The 24,930-nt window shown below is 51.2% G+C and overlaps 1 protein-coding gene across 1 annotated transcript in view; it reads right to left on the reverse strand.

Annotated features, from left to right (window-relative positions):
- The window catches only part of p3h2 (prolyl 3-hydroxylase 2), a 239,429-nt gene that overhangs the window by 44,490 nt on the left and 170,009 nt on the right, over positions 1–24,930 (reverse strand). Inside the window, exon 2 of the mRNA XM_041182953.1 lies at positions 1,745–1,897. Within this exon, the coding sequence (XP_041038887.1) occupies positions 1,745–1,897 (153 nt within the window). The remainder of the gene's footprint in view (positions 1–1,744; positions 1,898–24,930) is intronic.

Genomic DNA, 24,930 nt, shown 5'->3' on the forward strand with positions numbered 1-24,930 from the left:
GGGATGGTCAAATGGGCAGTTAAGTGGCAGATGGAATATAACCCTGAAAAGTGTGAGGTGATACACTTTGGAAGGAGTCATTTGACAAGGAAGTATTCAATGAACGGCATGACACTAGGAAGTTCTGAGGAACAAAGGGACCTTGGCGTTTGTGTCCATAGATCTCTGAAGGCAGAGGGTCATGTTAGTGGGGTGGTGAAAAAGGAATATGGGCCACTTGCCCTGATCAATTGAGGCATAGATTTACAAAAGTAGGGAGGTCATGTTGGATTTGTATAGAACCATGGTGAGACCACAGCTGGAGTACTGTGTGCAGTTCTGGTCGCCACATTATAGGAAGGATGTGATTGCACTGGAGGGGGTGCAGAGGAGATTCACCAGGATGTTGCCTGGGATGAAACATTTAAGTTATGAAGAGAGGTTGGATAGACTTGGGTTGTTTTTGTTGGAGCAGAGAAGACTGAGGGGTGACCTGATCGAGCTGTACAAGATTATGAGGGGCATGGACAGGGTGGATAGGGAGCAGCTGTTCCCCTTAGTTGAAGGGTCAGTCACGAGGGGCCATAAGTTCAAGGTGAGGGGCAGGAGGTTTAGGGAGGATGTGAGGAAAAACTTTTTTACCCAGAGGGTGGTGACAGTCTGGAATGTGCTGCCTGGGAGGGTGGTGGAGGCGGGTTGCCTCACATCCTTTAAAAAGTACCTGGATGAGCACTTGGCACATCATAACATTCAAGGCAATGGGCCAAGTGCTGGTCAATGGGATTAGGTGGACAGGTCAGGTGTTTCTCACGTGTCGGTGCAGGCTCGATGGGCCGAAGGGCCTCTTCTGCACTGTGTGATTCTGTGATTCTTAAATCAGTAAGGTTTTTAATCACAATCGGACAGCTTCACGTTCACTTTTACTGACATACATTGCCAGTGTATATCAGTGTTATACAATGACAGACCTGTCCCCACCAGTACTGTACCCCAGTATTATACAGTGACAGACCTGTCCCCACCAGTACTGTACCCCAGTGTTATACAGTGACAGACCTGTCCACACCAGTACTGTACCCCAGTGTTATACAGTGACAGACCTGTCCACACCAGTACTGTACCCCAGTGTTATACAGTGACAGACCTGTCCACACCAGTACTGTACCCCAGTGTTATACAGTGACAGACCTGTCCACACCAGTACTGTACCCCAGTGTTATACAGTGACAGACCTGCCCCCACCAGTACTGTACAACAGTATTATACAGTGACAGACCTGTCCCCACCAGTACTGTACCCCAGTGTTATACAGTGACAGACCTGTCCCCACCTGTACTGTACCCCAGTGTTATACAGTGACAGACCTGTCCCCACCAGTACTGTACCCCAGTGTTATACAGTGACAGACCTGTCCCCACCTGTACTGGACCCCAATGTTATACAGTGACAGACCCGTCCCCACCTGTACTGTACCCCAGTGTTATACAGTGATAGACCTGTCGCCACCAGTACTGCACCCCAGTGTTATACAGAGACAGACCTGTCCCCACCAGTACTGTACCCCAGTGTTATACACTGACAGACCAGTACTCCCCAGAACTGTAGCCTGTTACTGTATTCTCCCCACAGCCCAGTTCGAAAAATATTATCTATAATTGACCGACAGGCTGTTTTTCAAATATTAACTGGACAGGATTTCCTGTCCGTCAATACATTTCCCTGAAATCCCAGTGTCATCACTGGCACCTCCACTGCATCTTCTTACCATATATGGTCTCATCTCCCGATCAATGAAGTGAGATTCCTTCACCCCCTCCATCTGTTTGTAACGTTCCAGACTCTCTCTCATCTCCATATGCTCGGGGTTGGCCAGGAAGAATGTGTGAGCTGCTTCAGCTGCTTTATCCAATTCATCCAGCTGCAAGATAATAACACGCACACCAGCTGTGTTAGCAAAGGCTCGGGGTCAGTTTATTGATGAGATCACATTCATCTTGAAATATTGTATTAAAATACCTTAACACCTCACATATTTCTGACCCCTTTTTTCAACGTATCTTGCTTGTCTCCGTTTATAATCAAAGCCTGTTAAGTAATTCTGTAATTGAACCTCGCCCCCCACTGCAGGGACAGCAGAAATACCACTGGACAAGGACCAAGTCCCATTCACCCCACCCGCCTCGCCCCTGTTCACTGACCAGAATTGACTCCAGGTCCACCAATGGGTACACGGAACATCACAATTAGCAGCAGGAGTAAACTAATCAGCCCTCAATCATGTTTTGTCATTCAATTAGATCACAGTTAATTTTATTTAGTAGTTCACTGTCACTGCTTCAATGGAGTACAGTACTGGTGGGGACAGGTCCGTCACTGTATAACTCTGGGGTACAGTACTGGTGGGGACAGGTCTGTCAGTGTATAACACTGGGGTACAGTAGTGGTGGGGACAGGTCTATCAGTGTATAACACTGGGGTACAGTACTGGTGGGGACAGGTCTGTCAATGTATAACACTGGGGTACAGTACTGGTGGGAACAGGTCTGTCAATGTATAACACTGGGGTACAATACTGGTGGGGACAGGTCTGTCACTGTATAACACTGGGGTACAGTACTGGTGGGGACAGGTCTGTCACTGTATAACACTGGGGTACAGTACTGGTGGGGATGGGTCTCTTTTTTTAACACTGGGATACAGTACTGGTGGGGACAGGTCTGTCACTGTATAACACGGGTACAGTACTGGGGGATGAGTCTGTCACAGTATAACACGGGTACAGTACTGGTGGGGACAGGTCTGTCACTGTATAACACTGGGGTACAGTACTGGTGGAGACAGGTCTGTCACTGTATAACACTGGGGTACAGTAATGGTGGGGACAGGTCTGTCACTGTATAAAACTGGGGAACAGTACTGGTGGGGACAGGTCTGTCACTGTATAACACTGGGGTACAGTACTGGTGGGGACAGGTCTGTCACTGTATAACACTGGGGTACAGTACTGGTGGGGATGGGTCTCTCACTGTATAACACTGGGATACAGTACTGGTGGGGACAGGTCTGTCACTGTATAACACGGGTACAGTACTGGGGGATGAGTCTGTCACAGTATAACACGGGTACAGTACTGGTGGGGACAGGTCTGTCACTGTATAACACTGGGGTACAGTACTGGTGGAGACAGGTCTGTCACTGTATAACACTGGGGTACAGTAATGGTGGGGACAGGTCTGTCACTGTATGAAACTGGGGTACAGTACTGGTGGGGACAGGTCTGTCACTGTATAACACTGGGGTACAGTACTGGTGGGGACAGGTCTGTCACTGTATAACACTGGGATACAGTACTGGTGGGGACAGGTCTGTCATTGTGTAACACGGGGGTACAGTACTGGTGGGGACAGGTCTGTCACTGTATAACACCGAGGTACAGTACTGGTGGGGATGAGTCTCTCACTGTATAACACTGGGGTACAGTACTGGTGGGGATGGGTCTGTCACTGTATAACACTGGGGTACAGTACTGGTGGGGACAGGTCTTTCAATGTATACCACTGGGGTACAGTACTGGTGGGGACGGGTCTCTCACTGTATAACACTGGGGTACGGTAGTGGTGGGGATGGGTCTGTCACGGTATAACACTGGGGTACAGTACTGGTGTGGACTGGTCTGTCACTGTATAACACTGGGGTACAGTACTGGTGGGGACCGGTCTGTCACTGTATAACACTGGGGTACAGTACTGGTGGGGACCGGTCTGTCACTGTATAACACTGGGGTACAGTACTGGTGGGGATGGGTCTGTCACTGTATAACACTGGGGTACAGTACTGGTGGGGACAGGTCTGTCACTGTATAACAATGGGGTACAGTACTGGTGGGGATGGGTCTTTCACTGTATAACACTGGGGTACAGTACTGGTGGGGACAGGTCTGTCACTGTATAACGCTGGGGTACAGTACTGGTGGGGATGGGTCTGTCACTGTATAACACTGGGGTACAGTACTGGTGGGGACAGGTCTGTCACTGTATAACAATGGGGTACAGTACTGGTGGGGACAGGTCTGTCACTGTATAACACTGGGATACAGTACTGGTGGGGACGGGTCTGTGACTGAATAACACTGGGGTACAGTACTGGTGGGGACAGGTCTGTCAATGTATAACACTGGGCTACAGTACTGGTGGGGACAGGTCTGTGACTGTATAACACTGGGGTACAGTACTGGTGGGGACAGGTCTGTCACTGTATAACACTGGGGTACAGTACTGGTGGGGACAGCTCTGTCACTTTATAATGCTGGGGTACAGTACTGGTGGGGACAGGTCTGTCACTGTATAACACTGGGGTACAGTACTGGTGGGCACAGTTCTGTCAGAGTATAACACTGGTGCAGAGTACTGGTGGGGACAGGTCTGTGACTGTATAACACTGGGGTACAGTACTGGTGGGGATGGATATCTCACTGTATAACACTGGGATACAGTACTGGTGGGGATGGGTCTGTCACTGGATAACACTGGGGTACAGTAATGGTGGGGATGGGTCTGTCACTGTATAACACTGGAGTACAGTACTGGTGGGGACAGGTCTGTCACTGTATAACACTGGGGTACAGTACTGCTGTGGACAGGTCTGTCACTGTATAACACTGGGGTACAGTACTGGTGGGGACAGGTCTGTCACTGTATAACACTGGGGTACAGTACTGGTGGGGATTGGACTGTCACTGTATAACACTGGGGTACAGTACTGGTGGGGACAGGTCTGTGACTGTATAACACTGGGGTACAGTAATGGTGGGGACAGGTCTGTCACTGTATAAAACTGGGGAACAGTACTGGTGGGGACAGGTCTGTCACTGTATAACACTGGGGTACAGTACTGGTGGGGACAGGTCTGTCACTGTATAACACTGGGGTACAGTACTGGTGGGGATGGGTCTCTCACTGTATAACACTGGGATACAGTACTGGTGGGGACAGGTCTGTCACTGTATAACACGGGTACAGTACTGGGGGATGAGTCTGTCACAGTATAACACGGGTACAGTACTGGTGGGGACAGGTCTGTCACTGTATAACACTGGGGTACAGTACTGGTGGAGACAGGTCTGTCACTGTATAACACTGGGGTACAGTAATGGTGGGGACAGGTCTGTCACTGTATGAAACTGGGGTACAGTACTGGTGGGGACAGGTCTGTCACTGTATAACACTGGGGTACAGTACTGGTGGGGACAGGTCTGTCACTGTATAACACTGGGATACAGTACTGGTGGGGACAGGTCTGTCATTGTGTAACACGGGGGTACAGTACTGGTGGGGACAGGTCTGTCACTGTATAACACCGAGGTACAGTACTGGTGGGGATGAGTCTCTCACTGTATAACACTGGGGTACAGTACTGGTGGGGATGGGTCTGTCACTGTATAACACTGGGGTACAGTACTGGTGGGGACAGGTCTTTCAATGTATACCACTGGGGTACAGTACTGGTGGGGACTGGTCTGTCACTGTATAACACTGGGGTACAGTAGTGTTGGGGATGGGTCTGTCACTGTGTAACACTGGGGTACAGTACTGGTGTGGACTGGTCTGTCACTGTATAACACTGGGGTACAGTACTGGTGAGGATGGGTCTGTCACTGTATAACACTGGGGTACAGTACAGGTGGGGACCGGTCTGTCACTGTATAACACTGGGGTACAGTACTGGTTGCGATGTGTCTGTCACTGTATAACACTGGGGTACAGTACTTGTTGGGACAGGTCTGTCACTGTATAACACTGGGGTACAGTACTGGTGGGGATGGGTATATCACTGTATAACACTGGGGTACAGTACTGGTGGGGACAGGTCTGTCACTGTATAACGCTGGGGTACAGTACTGGTGGGGATGGGTCTGTCACTGTATAACACTGGGGTACAGTACTGGTGGGGACAGGTCTGTCACTGTATAACAATGGGGTACAGTACTGGTGGGGACAGGTCTGTCACTGTATAACACTGGGATACAGTACTGGTGGGGACGGGTCTGTGACTGAATAACACTGGGGTACAGTACTGGTGGGGACAGGTCTGTCAATGTATAACACTGGGCTACAGTACTGGTGGGGACAGGTCTGTGACTGTATAACACTGGGGTACAGTACTGGTGGGGACAGGTCTGTCACTGTATAACACTGGGGTACAGTACTGGTGGGGACAGGTCGGTCACTGTATGACACTGGGGTACAGTACTGGTGGGGACAGGTCTGTCACTGTATAACACTGGGGTACAGTACTGGTGGGGACAGGTCTGTCAGTGTATAACACTGGGGTACAGTACTGGTGGGGACAGGTCTGTCACTGTATAACACTGGGGTACAGTACTGGTGGGGATGGGTCTGTCACTGTATAACACTGGGATACAGTACTGGTGGGGATGGGTCTGTCACTGGATAACACTGGGGTACAGTAATGGTGGGGATGGGTCTGTCACTGTATAACACTGGAGTACAGTACTGGTGGGGACAGGTCTGTCACTGTATAACACTGGGGTACAGTACTGCTGTGGACAGGTCTGTCACTGTATAACACTGGGGTACAGTACTGGTGGGGACAGGTCTGTCACTGTATAACACTGGGGTACAGTACTGGTGGGGATTGGACTGTCACTGTATAACACTGGGGTACAGTACTGGTGGGGACAGGTCTGTGACTGTATAACACTGGGGTACAGTACTGGTGGGGAGAGGTCTGTCACTGTATAACACTGGGGTACAGCACTGGTGTGGACAGGACTGTCACTGTATAACACTGGGGTACAGACTTGGTGGGGACGGGTCTGACACTGTATAACACTGGGGTACAGTACTGGTGGGGACAGGTCTGTTACTGTATAACACTGGGGTACAGTACTGGTGGGGACAGGTCTGTCACTGTATAACACTGGGGTACAGTACTGGTGGGGACAGGTCTGTCAGTGTATAACACTGGGGTACAGTACTGGTGGGGACAGGTCTGTCACTGTATAACACTGGGGTACAGTACTGGTGGGGATGGGTCTGTCACTGTGTAACACTGGGGTACAGTACTGGTGGGGACAGGTCTGTCACTATATAACACTGGTGTACAGTACTGGTGGGGACGGGTCTGTCACTGTATAACACTGGAGTACAGTACTGGTGGGGACAGGTCCGTCAGTGTATAACACTGGGGTACAGTACTGGTGGAGATGGGTCTCTCACTGTATAACACTGGGATACAGTACTGGTGGGGATGGGTCTGTCACTGTATAACACTGGGGTACAGTACTGGTGGGGACAGGTCTGTCACTGTATAACACTGGAGTACAGTACTGGTGGGGACAGGTCTGTCACTGTATAACACTGGGGTACAGTACTGCTGTGGACAGGTCTGTCACTGTATAACACTGGGGTACAGTACTGGTGGGGACAGGTCTGTCACTGTATAACACTGGGGTACAGTACTGGTGGGGATTGGACTGTCACTGTATAACACTGGGGTACAGTACTGGTGGGGCCAGGTCTGTGACTGTATAACACTGGGGTACAGTACTGGTGGGGAGAGGTCTGTCACTGTATAACACTGGGGTACAGCACTGGTGTGGACAGGACTGTCACTGTATAACACTGGGGTACAGACTTGGTGGGGACGGGTCTGACACTGTATAACACTGGGGTACAGTACTGGTGGGGACCGGTCTGTCACTGTACAACACTGGGGTACAGTACTGGTGGGGACAGGTCTGTCAGAGCATAACACTGCTGTAGAGTACCGGTGGGGACACGTCTGTCACTGTATAACACTGGGGTACAATACTGGAGGGGATGTGTCTCTCACTGTATAACACTGGGATACAGTACTGGTGGGGATGGGTCTGTCACTGTATAACACTGGGGTACAGTACTGGTGGGGATGGGTCTGTCACTGTATAACACTGGGGTACAGTACTGGTGGGGACAGGTCTGTCACTGTATAACAATGGGGTACAGTACTTGTGGGGAGCGGTCTGTCATTGTACAACACTGGGGTACAGTACTGGTGGGGACGGGTCTGTCACTGTATAACACTGGGGAACAGTACTGGTGGGGACAGGTCTGTCACTGTATAACACTGGGGTACAGTAATGGTGGGGACGGGTCTGTCACTGTATAACACTGCGGTACAGTACTGGTGGGGACAGGTCTGTCAGTGTATAACACTGGTGTACAGTACTGGTGGGGACAGGTCTGTCACTGTATAACACTGGGGTACAGTAGTGGTGGGGATGGGTCTGTCACTGTATAACATTGGGGTACAGTACTGGTGTGGACTGCTCTGTAACTGTATAACATTGGGGTACAGTACTGGTGGGGATGGGTCTGTCACTGTATAACACTGGGGTACAGTACTAGTGGGGACAGGTCTGTCACTGTATAACACTGGGGTACAGTACTGGTGCGGACAGGACTGCCACTGTATAACACTGGGGTACAGTACTGGTGGGGATGGGTCTGTCACTGTATAACACTGGGGAACAGTACAGGTGTAGATTGGTCTGTAACTGTATAACACTGGGGTACAGTACTGGTGGGGACAGGTCTGTCAGTGTATAACACTGGGGTACAGTACTGGTGGGGACAGGTCTGTCACTGTATAAAACTGGGGTACAGTACTGGTGGGGACGGGTCTCTCACTGTATAACACTGGGGTACAGTACTGGTGGGGATGGGTCTGTCACTGTTTAACACTGGGGTACAGTACTGGTGGGGATAGGTCTTTCACTGTATAACAATGGGGTACAGTACTGGTGGGGACAGGTCTGTCACTGTATAACACTGGGATACAGTACTGGTGGGGACGGGTCTGTGACTGAATAACACTGGGGTACAGTACTGGTGGGGACAGGTCTGTTACTGTATAACACTGGGGTACAGTACTGGTGGGGACAGGTCTGTCACTGTATAACACTGGGGTACAGTACTGGTGGGGACAGGTCTGTCAGTGTATAACACTGGGGTACAGTACTGGTGGGGACCGGTCTGTCACTGTGTAACACTGGGGTACAGTACTGGTGGGGACAGGTCTGTCACTATATAACACTGGTGTACAGTACTGGTGGGGACGGGTCTGTCACTGTATAACACTGGAGTACAGTACTGGTGGGGACAGGTCCGTCAGTGTATAACACTGGGGTACAGTACTGGTGGGGATGGGTCTCTCACTGTATAACACTGGGATACAGTACTGGTGGGGATGGGTCTGTCACTGTATAACACTGGGGTACAGTACTGGTGGGGACAGGTCTGTCACTGCATAACACTGGGGTACAGTACTGGTGGGGATGGGTCTGTCACTGTATAACACTGGGGTACAGTACTGGTGGGGACAGGTCTGTGACTGTATAACACTGGGGTACAGTACTGGTGGGGATGGGTCTGTCACTGTATTACACTGGGGTACAGTACTGGTGGGGACAGGTCTGTCACTGTATAATACTGGGGTACAGTACTGGTGGGGATGGGTCTGTCACTATATAACACTGGGGTACAGTATTGGTGGGGATGGGTCTGTCACTGTATAACACTGGGGTACAGTACTAGTGGGGATGGGTCTGTCACTGTATAACACTGGGGTACAGTACTAGTGGGGATGGGTCTGTCACTGTATAACACTGGGGTACAGTACTAGTGGGGATGGGTCTGTCACTGTATAACACTGGGGTACAGTACTGGTGGGGACAGGTCTGTCACTGTACAACACTGGGGTACAGTACTGGTGGGGACGGGTCTGTCACTGTATAACACTGGGGTACAGTACTGGTGGGGACAGGTCTGTCACTGTATAACACTGGGGTACAGTACTGGTGGGGACACGTCTGTGACTGTATAACAATGGGGTACAGTACTGGTGGGGACAGGTCTGTCACTGTAAAACACTGGGGTACAGTACAACACTGGGGTACAGTACTGGTGGGGACAGGACTGTCACTGTATAACACTGGGGTACAGTACTGGTGTGGACAGGTCCGTCACTGTATAACACTGGGGTACAGTATTGGTGGGGACGGGTCTGACACTGTATAATACTGGGGTACAGTACTGGTGGGGACAGGTCTGTGACTGTATAACACTGGGGTACAGTACTGGTGGAGACAGGTCTCACACTGTATAACACTGGGGTACAGTACTGTTGGGGACAGGTCTTTCACTGTATAACACTGGGGTACAGTACTGGTGGGGACAGGTCTGTCAGTGTATAACACTGGGGTACAGTACTGGTGGGGACAGGTCTGTCACTGTATAACACTGGGGTACAGTACTGGTGGGGACAGGTCCGTCAGTGTATAACACTGGGGTACAGTACTGGTGGGGATGTTTCTCTCACTGTATAACACTGGGATACAGTACTGGTGGGGATGGGTCTGTCACTGTATAACACTGGGGTACAGTACTGGTGGGGACAGGTCTGTCACTGCATAACACTGGGGTACAGTACTGGTGGGGATGGGTCTGTCACTGTATAACACTGGGGTACAGTACTGGTGGGGACAGGTCTGTCACTGTACAACACTGGGGTACAGTACTGGTGGGGACGGGTGTGTCACTGTGTAACACTGGGGTAAAGTAATGGTGGGGACCGGTCTGTCACTGTACAACACTGGGGTACAGTACTGGTGGGGATGGGTCTGTCACTGTATAACACTGGGGTACAGTACTGGTGGGGACAGGTCCGTCAGTGTATAACACTGGGGTACAGTACTGGTGGGGATGTTTCTCTCACTGTATAACACTGGGATACAGTAATGGTGGGGACCGGTCTGTCACTGTACAACACTGGGGTACAGTACTGGTGGGGACAGGTCTGTCAGAGCATAACACTGCTGTAGAGTACCGGTGGGGACACGTCTGTCACTGTATAACACTGGGGTACAATACTGGAGGGGATGTGTCTCTCACTGTATAACACTGGGATACAGTACTGGTGGGGATGGGTCTGTCACTGTATAACACTGGGGTACAGTACTGGTGGGGATGGGTCTGTCACTGTATAACACTGGGGTACAGTACTGGTGGGGACAGGTCTGTCACTGTATAACAATGGGGTACAGTACTTGTGGGGAGCGGTCTGTCATTGTACAACACTGGGGTACAGTACTGGTGGGGACGGGTCTGTCACTGTATAACACTGGGGAACAGTACTGGTGGGGACAGGTCTGTCACTGTATAACACTGGGGTACAGTAATGGTGGGGACGGGTCTGTCACTGTATAACACTGCGGTACAGTACTGGTGGGGACAGGTCTGTCAGTGTATAACACTGGTGTACAGTACTGGTGGGGACAGGTCTGTCACTGTATAACACTGGGGTACAGTAGTGGTGGGGATGGGTCTGTCACTGTATAACATTGGGGTACAGTACTGGTGTGGACTGCTCTGTAACTGTATAACAATGGGGTACAGTACTGGTGGGGAAGGGTCTGTCACTGTATAACACTGGGGTACAGTACTAGTGGGGACAGGTCTGTCACTGTATAACACTGGGGTACAGTACTGGTGCGGACAGGACTGCCACTGTATAACACTGGGGTACAGTACTGGTGGGGATGGGTCTGTCACTGTATAACACTGGGGAACAGTACAGGTGTAGATTGGTCTGTAACTGTATAACACTGGGGTACAGTACTGGTGGGGACAGGTCTGTCAGTGTATAACACTGGGGTACAGTACTGGTGGGGACAGGTCTGTCACTGTATAAAACTGGGGTACAGTACTGGTGGGGACGGGTCTCTCACTGTATAACACTGGGGTACAGTACTGGTGGGGATGGGTCTGTCACTGTTTAACACTGGGGTACAGTACTGGTGGGGATAGGTCTTTCACTGTATAACAATGGGGTACAGTACTGGTGGGGACAGGTCTGTCACTGTATAACACTGGGATACAGTACTGGTGGGGACGGGTCTGTGACTGAATAACACTGGGGTACAGTACTGGTGGGGACAGGTCTGTCAATGTATAACACTGGGCTACAGTACTGGTGGGGACAGGTCTGTGACTGTATAACACTGGGGTACAGTACTGGTGGGGACAGGTCTGTCACTGTATAACACTGGGGTACAGTACTGGTGGGGACAGGTCGGTCACTGTATGACACTGGGGTACAGTACTGGTGGGGACAGGTCTGTCACTGTATAACACTGGGGTACAGTACTGGTGGGGACAGGTCTGTCAGTGTATAAAACTGGGGTACAGTACTGGTGGGGACAGGTCTGTCACTGTATAACACTGGGGTACAGTACAGGTGGGGATGGATATCTCACTGTATAACACTGGGATACAGTACTGGTGGGGATGGGTCTGTCACTGGATAACACTGGGGTACAGTAATGGTGGGGATGGGTCTGTCACTGTATAACACTGGAGTACAGTACTGGTGGGGACAGGTCTGTCACTGTATAACACTGGGGTACAGTACTGCTGTGGACAGGTCTGTCACTGTATAACACTGGGGTACAGTACTGGTGGGGACAGGTCTGTCACTGTATAACACTGGGGTACAGTACTGGTGGGGATTGGACTGTCACTGTATAACACTGGGGTACAGTACTGGTGGGGACAGGTCTGTGACTGTATAACACTGGGGTACAGTACTGGTGGGGAGAGGTCTGTCACTGTATAACACTGGGGTACAGCACTGGTGTGGACAGGACTGTCACTGTATAACACTGGGGTACAGACTTGGTGGGGACGGGTCTGACACTGTATAACACTGGGGTACAGTACTGGTGGGGACAGGTCTGTTACTGTATAACACTGGGGTACAGTACTGGTGGGGACAGGTCTGTCACTGTATAACACTGGGGTACAGTACTGGTGGGGACAGGTCTGTCAGTGTATAACACTGGGGTACAGTACTGGTGGGGACCGGTCTGTCACTGTGTAACACTGGGGTACAGTACTGGTGGGGACAGGTCTGTCACTATATAACACTGGTGTACAGTACTGGTGGGGACGGGTCTGTCACTGTATAACACTGGAGTACAGCACTGGTGGGGACAGGTCCGTCAGTGTATAACACTGGGGTACAGTACTGGTGGGGATGGGTCTCTCACTGTATAACACTGGGATACAGTACTGGTGGGGATGGGTCTGTCACTGTATAACACTGGGGTACAGTACTGGTGGGGACAGGTCTGTCACTGTATAACACTGGAGTACAGTACTGGTGGGGACAGGTCTGTCACTGTATAACACTGGGGTACAGTACTGCTGTGGACAGGTCTGTCACTGTATAACACTGGGGTACAGTACTGGTGGGGACAGGTCTGTCACTGTATAACACTGGGGTACAGTACTGGTGGGGATTGGACTGTCACTGTATAACACTGGGGTACAGTACTGGTGCGGACAGGTCTGTGACTGTATAACACTGGGGTACAGTACTGGTGGGGAGAGGTCTGTCACTGTATAACACTGGGGTACAGCACTGGTGTGGACGGGTCTGTCACTGTATAACACTGGGGTACAGTACTGGTGGGGACAGGTCTGTTACTGTATAACACTGGGGTACAGTACTGGTGGGGACAGGTCTGTCACTGTATAACACTGGGGTACAGTACTGGTGGGGACAGGTCTGTCACTGTATAACACTGGGGTACAGACTTGGTGGGGACGGGTCTGACACTGTATAACACTGGGGTACAGTACTGGTGGGGACAGGTCTGTCACTGTATAACACTGGGGTACAGTACTGGTGGGGACAGGTCTGTCACTGTATAACACTGGGGTACAGTACTGGTGGGGACAGGTCTGTCACTGTATAACACTGGGGTACAGTACTGGTGGGGACGGGTCTGTCACTGTATAACACTGGGGTACAGTACTGGTGGGGACAGGTCTGTCACTATATAACACTGGTGTACAGTACTGGTGGGGACGGGTCTGTCACTGTATAACACTGGAGTACAGTACTGGTGGGGACAGGTCTGTCACTGTATAACACTGGGGTACAGTACTGGTGGGGATTGGTCTCTCACTGTATAACACTGGGATACAGTACTGGTGGGGATGGGTCTGTCACTGTATAACACTGGGGTACAGTACTGGTGGGGACAGGTCTGTCACTGTATAACACTGGGGTACAGTACTGGTGGGGATGGGTCTGTCACTGTATAACACTGGGGTACAGTACTGGTGGGGACAGGTCTGTCACTGTATAACACTGGGGTACAGTACTGTTGGGGATGGGTCTGTCACTGTATTACACTGGGGTACAGTACTGGTGGGGACAGGTCTGTCACTGTATAATACTGGGGTACAGTACTGGTGGGGATGGGTCTGTCACTATATAACACTGGGGTACAGTATTGGTGGGGATGGGTCTGTCACTGTATAACACTGGGGTACAGTACTAGTGGGGATGGGTCTGTCACTGTATAACACTGGGGTACAGTACTAGTGGGGATGGGTCTGTCACTGTATAACACTGGGGTACAGTACTAGTGGGGATGGGTCTGTCACTGTATAACACTGGGGTACAGTACTGGTGGGGACAGGTCTGTCACTGTACAACACTGGGGTACAGTACTGGTGGGGACGGGTCTGTCACTGTATAACACTGGGGTACAGTACTGGTGGGGACAGGTCTGTCACTGTATAACACTGGGGTACAGTACTGGTGGGGACACGTCTGTGACTGTATAACAATGGGGTACAGTACTGGTGGGGACAGGTCTGTCACTGTAAAACACTGGGGTACAGTACAACACTGGGGTACAGTACTGGTGGGGACAGGACTGTCACTGTATAACACTGGGGTACAGTACTGGTGTGGACAGGTCTGTCACTGTATAACACTGGGGTACAGTATTGGTGGGGACGGGTCTGACACTGTATAATACTGGGGTACAGTACTGGTGGGGACAGGTCTGTGACTGTATAACACTGGGGTACAGTACTGGTGGAGACAGGTCTCTCACTGTATAACACTGGGGTACAGTACTGTTGGGGACAGGTCTTTCACTGTATAACACTGGGGTACAGTACTGGTGGGGACAGGTCTGTCAGTGTATAACACTGGGGTACAGTACTGGTGGGGACAGGTCTGTCACTGTATAACACTGGGGTACAGTACTGGTGGGGACAGGTCCGTCAGTGTATAACACTGGGGTACAGTACTGGTGGGGATGTTTCTCTCACTGTATAACACTGGGATACAGTACTGGTGGGGATGGGTCTGTCACTGTATAACACTGGGGTACAGTACTGGTGGGGACATGTCTGTCACTGCATAACACTGGGGTACAGTACTGGTGGGGAGGGGCCTGTCACTGTATAGCACTGGGGTACAGTACTGGTGGGGACAGGTCTGTCACTGTATATCACTGGGGTACAGTACTGGTGGGGACGGGTCTGTCACTGTATAACACTGGGGTACAGTAATGGTGGGGACAGGTCTGTCACTGTATAACACTGGGGTACAGTACTGGTGGGGATGGGTCTGTCACTGTATAACACTGGGGTACAGTACTGGTGGGGACAGGTCTGTCACTGTATAACACTGGGGTACAGTACTGGTGGGGATGGTCTCTCACTGTATAACACTGGGGTACAGTAATGGTGGGGACAGGTCTGTCACTGTATAACACTGGGGTACAGTACTGGTGGGGACAGGTCTGTCACTGTATAACACTGGGTAGCAGTACTGGTGGGGACAGGTCTGTCACTGTATAACACTGGGGTACAATACTGGTGGGGACTGGTCTCTCACTGTATAACACTGGGGTACAGTACTGGTGGGGATGGGTCTGTCACTGTATAACACTGGGGTACAGTACTGGTGGGGATGGGTCTGTCACTGTATAACACTGGGGTACAGTACTGGTGGGGACAGGTCTGTCAGTGTATAACAATGGGGTACAGTACTTGTGGGGAGCGGTCTGTCATTGTACAACACTGGGGTACAGTACTGGTGGGGACGGGTCTGTCACTGTATAACACTGGGGAACAGTACTGGTGGGGACAGGTCTGTCACTGTATAACACTGGGGTACAGTAATGGTGGGGACGGGTCTGTCACTGTATAACACTGCGGTACAGTACTGGTGGGGACAGGTCTGTCACTGTATAACACTGGGGTACAGTACTGGTGGGGACAGGTCTGTCAGTGTATAACACTGGTGTACAGTACTGGTGGGGACAGGTCTGTCACTGTATAACACTGGGGAACAGTAGTGGTGGGGATGGGTCTGTCACTGTATAACATTGGGGTACAGTACTGGTGTGGACTGGTCTGTAACTGTATAACATTGGGGTACAGTACTGGTGTGGATGGGTCTGTCACTGTATAACACTGGGGTACAGTACTAGTGGGGACAGGTCTGTCACTGTATAACACTGGGGTACAGTACTGGTGCGGACAGGACTGCCACTGTATAACACTGGGGTACAGTACTGGTGGGGATGGGTCTGTCACTGTATAACACTGGGGAACAGTACAGGTGTAGATTGGTCTGTAACTGTATAACACTGGGGTACAGTACTGGTGGGGACAGGTCTGTCAGTGTATAACACTGGGGTACAGTACTGGTGGGGACAGGTCTGTCACTGTATAAAACTGGGGTACAGAACTGGTGGGGACGGGTCTCTCACTGTATAACACTGGGGTACAGTACTGGTGGGGATGGGTCTGTCACTGTTTAACACTGGGGTACAGTACTGGTGGGGATAGGTCTTTCACTGTATAACACTGGGGTACAGTACTGGTGGGGACTGGTCTGTCACTGTATAACACTGGGGTACAGTAGTGTTGGGGATGGGTCTGTCACTGTATAACACTGGGGTACAGTACAGGTGTGGACTGGTCTGTCACTGTATACCACTGGGGTAAAGTACTGTTGGGGATGGGACTGTCACTGTATAACACTGGGGTTCAGTACTGGTGGGGACAGGTCTGTCACTGTATAACATTGGGGGACAGTACTGGTGGGGACGGGTCTGTCACTGTATAACACTGGGTACAGTACTGGTAGGGACGGGTCTGTCACTGTATAGCACTGGCGTACAGTACTGGTGGGGACAGGTCAGTGACTGTATAACACTGGGGTACAGTATTGGTGGGGACAGGTCTGTCACTGTATAAAACTGGGGTACAGTACTGGTGGGGACAGGTCTGTCACTGTATAACACTGGGGTACAGTACTGGTGGGGACAGGTCTGACACTGTATAACACTGGGGTACAGTACTGGTGGGGACAGGTCTCTCACTGTATAACACTGGGGTACAGTACTGGTGGGGACAGGTCTGTCACTTTATAATGCTGGTTTACAGTACTGGTGGGGACAGGTCTGTCACTTTATAACACTGGGGTACAGTACTGGTGGGGACAGTTCTGTCAGAGCATAACACTGCTGTAGATTACCGGTGGAGACAGGTCTGTCACTGAATAACACTGGGGTACAATACTGGTGGGGATGTGTCTCTCACTGTATAACACTGGGATACAGTACTGGTGGGGATGGGTCTGTCACTGTATAACACTGGGGTACAGTACTGGTGGAGGACAGGTCTGTCACTGTATAACAAAGGGGTACAGTACTTGTGGGGAGAGGTCTGTCATTGTACAACACTGGGGTACAGTACTGGTGGGGACGGGTCTGTCACTGTATAACACTGGGGAACAGAACTGGTGGGGACAGGTCTGTCACTCTATAACACTGCGGTACAGTACTGGTGGGGACAGGTCTGTCGCTGTATAACACTGGGGTACAGTACTGGTGGGGACAGGTCTGTCACTGTATAACACTGGGGTACAGTACTGGTGCGGACAGGTCTGCCACTGTATAACACTGGGCTACAGTAGTGGTGGGGATGGGTCCGTCACTGTATAACACTGGGGAAGAGTACTGGTGTAGATTGGTCTGTAACTGTATAACACTGGGGTACAGTAATGGTGGGGACGGGTCTGTCACTGTATAACACTGCGGTACAGTACTGGTGGGGACAGGTCTGTCACTGTATAACACTGGGGTACAGTACTGGTGGGGACAGGTCTGTCACTGTATAACACTGGGGTACAGTACTGGTGCGGACAGGTCTGCCACTGTATAACACTGGGGTACAGTAGTGGTGGGGATGGGTCTGTCACTGTATAACACTGGGGAACAGTACTGGTGTAGATTGGTCTGTAACTGTATAACACTGGGGTACAGTACTGGTGGGGACAGGTCTGTCAGTGTATAACACTGGGGTACAGTACTGGTGGGGATAGGTCTGTCACTGTATAAAACTGGGGTACAGTACTGGTGGGGACGGGTCTCTCACTGTATAACACTGGGGTACAGTACTGGTGGGGATGGGTCTGTCACTGTATAACACTGGGGTACAGTACTGCTGTGGACAGGTCTGTCACTGTATAACACTGGGGTACAGTACTGGTGGGGACAGGTCTGTCACTGTATAACACTGGGGTACAGTACTGGTGGGGACAGGTCTGTCACTGTATAACACTGGGGTACAGTACTGGTGGGGACAGGTCTGTCACTGTATAACACTGGGGTACAGTACTGGTGGGGACAGGTCTGTCACTGTATAACACTGGGGTACAGTACTGGTGGGGACAGGTCTGTCACTGTATAACACTGGGGTACAGTACTGGTGGGGACGGGTCTGTCACTGTATAACACTGGGGTACAGTACTGGTGGGGACAGGTCTGTCACTGTATTAAACTGGGGTACAGTACTGGTGGGGACAGGTCTGTCACTGTATAACACTGGGGTACAGTACTGGTGGGGACAGGTCTGTCACTGTATTAAACTGTGATACGGTACTGGTGAAAACATGTCTGTCACTGTATAACACTGGGTTACGGTATTGGTGGGGACACATCAGTCACTGTATAACACTGGGTACAGTACTGGTGGGGATGGGTCTGTCACTGTATAACACTGGGGTACAGTACTGGTGGGGACAGGTCTGTCACTGTATAACACTGGGGTACAGTACTGGTGGGGACAGGTCTGTCACTGTATAACACTGGGGTACAGTACTGGTGGGGACAGGTCTGTCACTGTATAACACTGGGGTACAGTACTGGTGGGGACAGGTCTGTCACTGTATAACACTGGGGTACAGTACTGGTGGGGACAGGTCTGTCACTGTATAACACTGGGGTACAGTACTGGTGGGGACAGGTCTGTCACTGTATAACACTGGGGTACAGTACTGGTGGGGACAGGTCTGTCACTGTATAACACTGGGGTACAGTACTGGTGGGGACAGGTCTGTCACTGTATAACACTGGGGTACAGTACTGGTGGGGACAGGTCTGTCACTGTATAACACTGGGGTACAGTACTGGTGGGGACAGGTCTGTCACTGTATAACACTGGGGTACAGTACTGGTGGGGACGGTCTGTCACTGTATAACACTGGGGTACAGTACTGGTGGGGACAGGTCTGTCACTGTATAACACTGGGGTACAGTACTGGTGGGGACGGGTCTGTCACTGTATAACACTGGGGTACAGTACTGGTGGGGACAGGTCTGTCACTGTATAACACTGGGGTACAGTACTGGTGGGGACAGGTCTGTCACTGTATAACACTGGGGTACAGTACTGGTGGGGACGGTCTGTCACTGTATAACACTGGGGTACAGTACTGGTGGGGACAGGTCTGTCACTGTATAACACTGGGGTACAGTACTGGTGGGGACGGTCTGTCACTGTATAACACTGGGGTACAGTACTGGTGGGGACAGGTCTGTCACTGTATAACACTGGGTACAGTACTGGTGGGGACGGGTCTGTCACTGTATAACACTGGGGTACAGTACTGGTGGGGACGGTCTGTCACTGTATAACACTGGGGTACAGTACTGGTGGGGACGGGTCTGTCACTGTATAACACTGGCGTACAGTACTGGTGGGGACGGGTCTGTCACTGTATAACACTGGGGTACAGTACTGGTGGGGACGGGTCTGTCACTGTATAACACTGGGGTAAGTACTGGTGGGGACAGGTCTGTCAGTGTATAACACTTGGGTACAGTACTGGTGGGGACAGGTCTGTCACTGTATAACACTGGGGTACAGTACTGGTGGGGACAGGTCTGTCACTGTATAACACTGGGGTACAGTACTGGTGGGGACAGGTGTGCCAGTGTATAACACTGGGTACAGTACTGGTGGGGACAGGTCTGTCACTGTAAAACACTGGGGTACAGTACAACACTGGGGTACAGTACTGGTGGGGACAGGTCTGTCACTGTATAACACTGGGGTACAGTACTGGTGGGGACAGGTCTGTCACTGTATAACACTGGGGTACAGTACTGGTGGGGACGGGTCTGTCAGTGTATAACACTGGGTACAGTACTGGTGGGGACAGGTCTGTCACTGTATAACATTGGGGTACAGTACTGGTGGGGACAGGTCTGTCACTGTATAACACTGGGGTACAGTACTGGTGGGGACAGGTCTGTCACTGTATAACACTGGGGTACAGTACTGGTGGGGACAGGTCTGTCACTGTATAACACTGGGGTACAGTACTGGTGGGGACAGGTCTGTCACTGTATAACACTGGGGTACAGTACTGGTGGGGACAGGTCTGTCACTGTATAACACTGGGGTACAGTAGTGGTGGGGACGTGACAGTCACTGTATAACACTGGGGTACACTACAGGTGGGGACAGGTCTGTCAATGTATAACACTGGGGTACAGTACTGGTTGGGACAGGTCTGTCACTGTATAACACTGGGGTACAGTACTGGTGGGGACAGGTCTGTCACTGTATAACACTGGGGTACAGTACTGGTGGGGACAGGTCTGTCACTGTATAACACTGGGGTACAGTACTGGTGGGGACAGGTCTGTCACTGTATAACACTGGGGTACAGCACTGGTGGGGATGGGTCTGTCACTGTATAGCACTGGGGTACAGTACTGGTGTGGACGGGTCTGTCACTGTATGGCACTGGAGTACAGTGCAGGTGGGGACAGGTTTGTCAATTTATAACACTGGGGTACAGTACTGGTGGGGATGGTCTGTCACTGTATAACACTGGGGTACAGTACTGGAAGGAAAGGCCTGTCACCCTATAACACTGGGGTAAAGTAGTGGTGGGGACAGGTCTGTCACTGTATAACACTGGGGTACAGTACTGGTGGAGATGGTTCTGTCACTGTATAACACTGGGGTACAGTACTGGTGGGGACAGGTCTGTCACTGTATAACACTGGGGTACAGTACTGGTGGGGACGGGTCTGTCACTGTATAACACTGGGGTACAGTACTGGTGGGGACGGGTCTGTCACTGTATAACACTGGGTACAGTACTGGTGGGGACAGGTCTGTCACTGTATAACTGTGGGGTACAGTACTGGTGGGGACAGGTCTGTCACTGTATAACACTGGGTACAGTACTGGTGGGGACGGGTCTGTCACTGTATAACACTGGGGTACAGTACTGGTGGGGACAGGTCTGTCACTGTATAACACTGGGGTACAGTACTGGTGGGGACGGGTCTGTCACTGTATAACACTGGGGTACAGTACTGGTGGGGACAGGTCTGTCACTGTATAACACTGGGGTACAGTACTGGTGGGGACAGGTCTGTCACTGTATAACACTGGGGTACAGTACTGGTGGGGACATGTCTGTCACTGTATAACACTGGGGTACAGTACTGGTGGGGATGTGTCTGTCACTGTATAACACTGGGGTACAGTACTGGTGGGGACAGGTCTGTCACTGTATAACACTGGGGTACAGTACTGGTGGGGACGGGTCTGTCACTGTATAACACTGGGGTACAGTACTGGTGGGGACAGGTCTGTCACTGTATAACACTGGGGTACAGTACTGGTGGGGACAGGTCTGTCACTGTATAACACTGGGGTACAGTACTGGTGGGGACAGGTCTGTCACTGTATAACACTGGGTACAGTACTGGTGGGGACAGGTCTGTCACTGTATAACACTGGGGAACAGTACTGGTTGGGATGTGTCTGTCACTTTATAACACTGGGGTACAGTACTGGTGGGGACAAGTCTGTCACTGTATAACACTTGGGTACAGTACTGGTGGGGACAAGTCTTTCACTGTAAATCACTGGGGTACAGTACTGGTGGGGACGGGTCTGTCACTGTATAACACTGGGGTACAGTACTGGTGGGGAGAGGTCTGTCAATGTATAACACTGGGTCCAGTACTGGTGGGGACGGATCTGTCACTGTATAACACTGGGGTACAGTACTGGTGGGGACGGGTCTGTCACTGTATAACACTGGGGTACAGTACTGGTGGGGACAGGTCTGTCACTGTATAACACTGGGGTACAGTACTGGTGGGGACGGTCTGTCACTGTATAACACTGGGGTACAGTACTGGTGGGGACAGGTCTGTCACTGTATAACACTGGGGTACAGTACTGGTGGGGACAGGTCTGTCACTGTATAACACTGGGGTACAGTACTGGTGGGGTCTCGTGTGTCACTGTATAACACTGGGGTACAGTACTGGGGTACAGTACTGGTGGGGACAGGTCTGTCACTGTATAACACTGGGGTACAGTACTGGTGGGGACAGGTCTGTCACTGTATAACACTGGGGTACAGTACTGGTGGGGAAGGGTTTGTCTCTGTATAACACTGGGGTACAGTACTGGTGGGGACAGGTCTGTCACTGTATAACACTGGGGTACAGTACTGGTGGGGACAGGTCTGTCACTGTATAACACTGGGGTACAGTACTGGTGGGGACAGGTCTGTCACTGTATAACACTGGGGTACAGTACTGGTGGGGACAGGTCTGTCACTGTATAACACTGGGGTACAGTACTGGTGGGGACAGGTCTGTCACTGTATAACACTGGGGTACAGTACTGGTGGGGACAGGTCTGTCACTGTATAACACTGGGGTACAGTACTGGTGGGGACAGGTCTGTCACTGTATAACACTGGGTACAGTACTGGTGGGACAGGTCTGTCACTGTATAACACTGGGGTACAGTACTGGTGGGGACAGGTCTGTCACTGTGTAACACTGGGGTACAGTACTGGTGGGGACAGATCTGTCACTGTATAACACTGGGGTACAGTACTGGTGGGGACAGATCTGTCACTATATAACACTGGTGTACAGTACTGGTGGGGACGGGTCTGTAACTGTATAACACTGGGGTACAGTACTGGTGGGGACAGGTCTGTCACTGTATAACACTGGGGTACAGTACTGATGGGGACGGGTCTGTCACTGTATAACACTGGAGTACAGTACTGGTGGGGACAGGTCTGTCACTGTATAACACTGGGGTACAGTACTGGTGGGGACGGTCTGTCACTGTATAACACTGGGTACAGTACTGGTGGGGACGGGTCTGTCACTGTATAACACTGGGGTACAGTACTGGTGGGGACAGGTCTGTCACTGTATAACACTGGGGTACAGTACTGGTGGGGACAGGTCTGTCACTGTATAACACTGGGGTACAGTACTGGTGGGGACGGTCTGTCACTGTATAACACTGGGTACAGTACTGGTGGGGACGGGTCTGTCACTGTATAACACTGGGTACAGTACTGGTGGGGACGGGTCTGTCACTGTATAACACTGGGTACAGTACTGGTGGGGACAGGTCTGTCACTGTATAACACTGGGGTACAGTACTGGTGGGGACAGGTCTGTCACTGTATAACACTGGGGTACAGTACTGGTGGGGACAGGTCTGTCACTGTATAACACTGGGTTACAGTACTGGTGGGGACAGGTCTGTCACTGTATAACACTGGGGTACAGTACTGGTGGGGACAGGTCTGTCACTGTATAACACTGGGGTACAGTACTGGTGGGGACAGGTCTGTCACTGTATAACACTGGGGTACAGTACTGGTGGGGACAGGTCTGTCACTGTATAACACTGGGGTACAGTACTGGTGGGGACAGGTCTGTCACTGTATAACACTGGGGTACAGTACTGGTGGGGACGGGTCTGTCACTGTATAACACTGGGTACAGTACTGGTGGGGACAGGTCTGTCACTGTATAACACTGGGGTACAGTACTGGTGGGGACGGGTCTGTCACTGTATAACACTGGGGTACAGTACTGGTGGGGACAGGTCTGTCACTGTATAACACTGGGGTACAGTACTGGTGGGGACAGGTCTGTCACTGTATAACACTGGGGTACAGTACTGGTGGGGACGGTCTGTCACTGTATAACACTGGGGTACAGTACTGGTGGGGACAGGTCTGTCACTGTATAACACTGGGTACAGTACTGGTGGGGACAGGTCTGTCACTGTATAACACTGGGGTACAGTACTGGTGGGGACAGGTCTGTCACTGTATAACACTGGGTACAGTACTGGTGGGGACGGGTCTGTCACTGTATAACACTGGGGTACAGTACTGGTGGGGACGGGTCTGTCACTGTATAACACTGGGTACAGTACTGGTGGGGACAGGTCTGTCACTGTATAACACTGGGGTACAGTACTGGTGGGGACAGGTCTGTCACTGTATAACACTGGGGTACAGTACTGGTGGGGACGGGTCTGTCACTGTATAACACTGGGGTACAGTACTGGTGGGGACAGGTCTGTCACTGTATAACACTGGGGTACAGTACTGGTGGGACGGTCTGTCACTGTATAACACTGGGGTACAGTACTGGTGGGGACAGGTCTGTCACTGTATAACACTGGGGTACAGTACTGGTGGGGACGGTCTGTCACTGTATAACACTGGGGTACAGTACTGGTGGGGACGGGTCTGTCACTGTATAACACTGGGGTACAGTACTGGTGGGGACAGGTCTGTCACTGTATAACACTGGGGTACAGTACTGGTGGGGACAGGTCTGTCACTGTATAACACTGGGGTACAGTACTGGTGGGGACAGGTCTGTCACTGTATAACACTGGGGTACAGTACTGGTGGGGACAG

Source organism: Carcharodon carcharias, chromosome 2, assembly GCF_017639515.1.
Source record: "Carcharodon carcharias isolate sCarCar2 chromosome 2, sCarCar2.pri, whole genome shotgun sequence".
NCBI lineage: Eukaryota > Metazoa > Chordata > Chondrichthyes > Lamniformes > Lamnidae > Carcharodon > Carcharodon carcharias.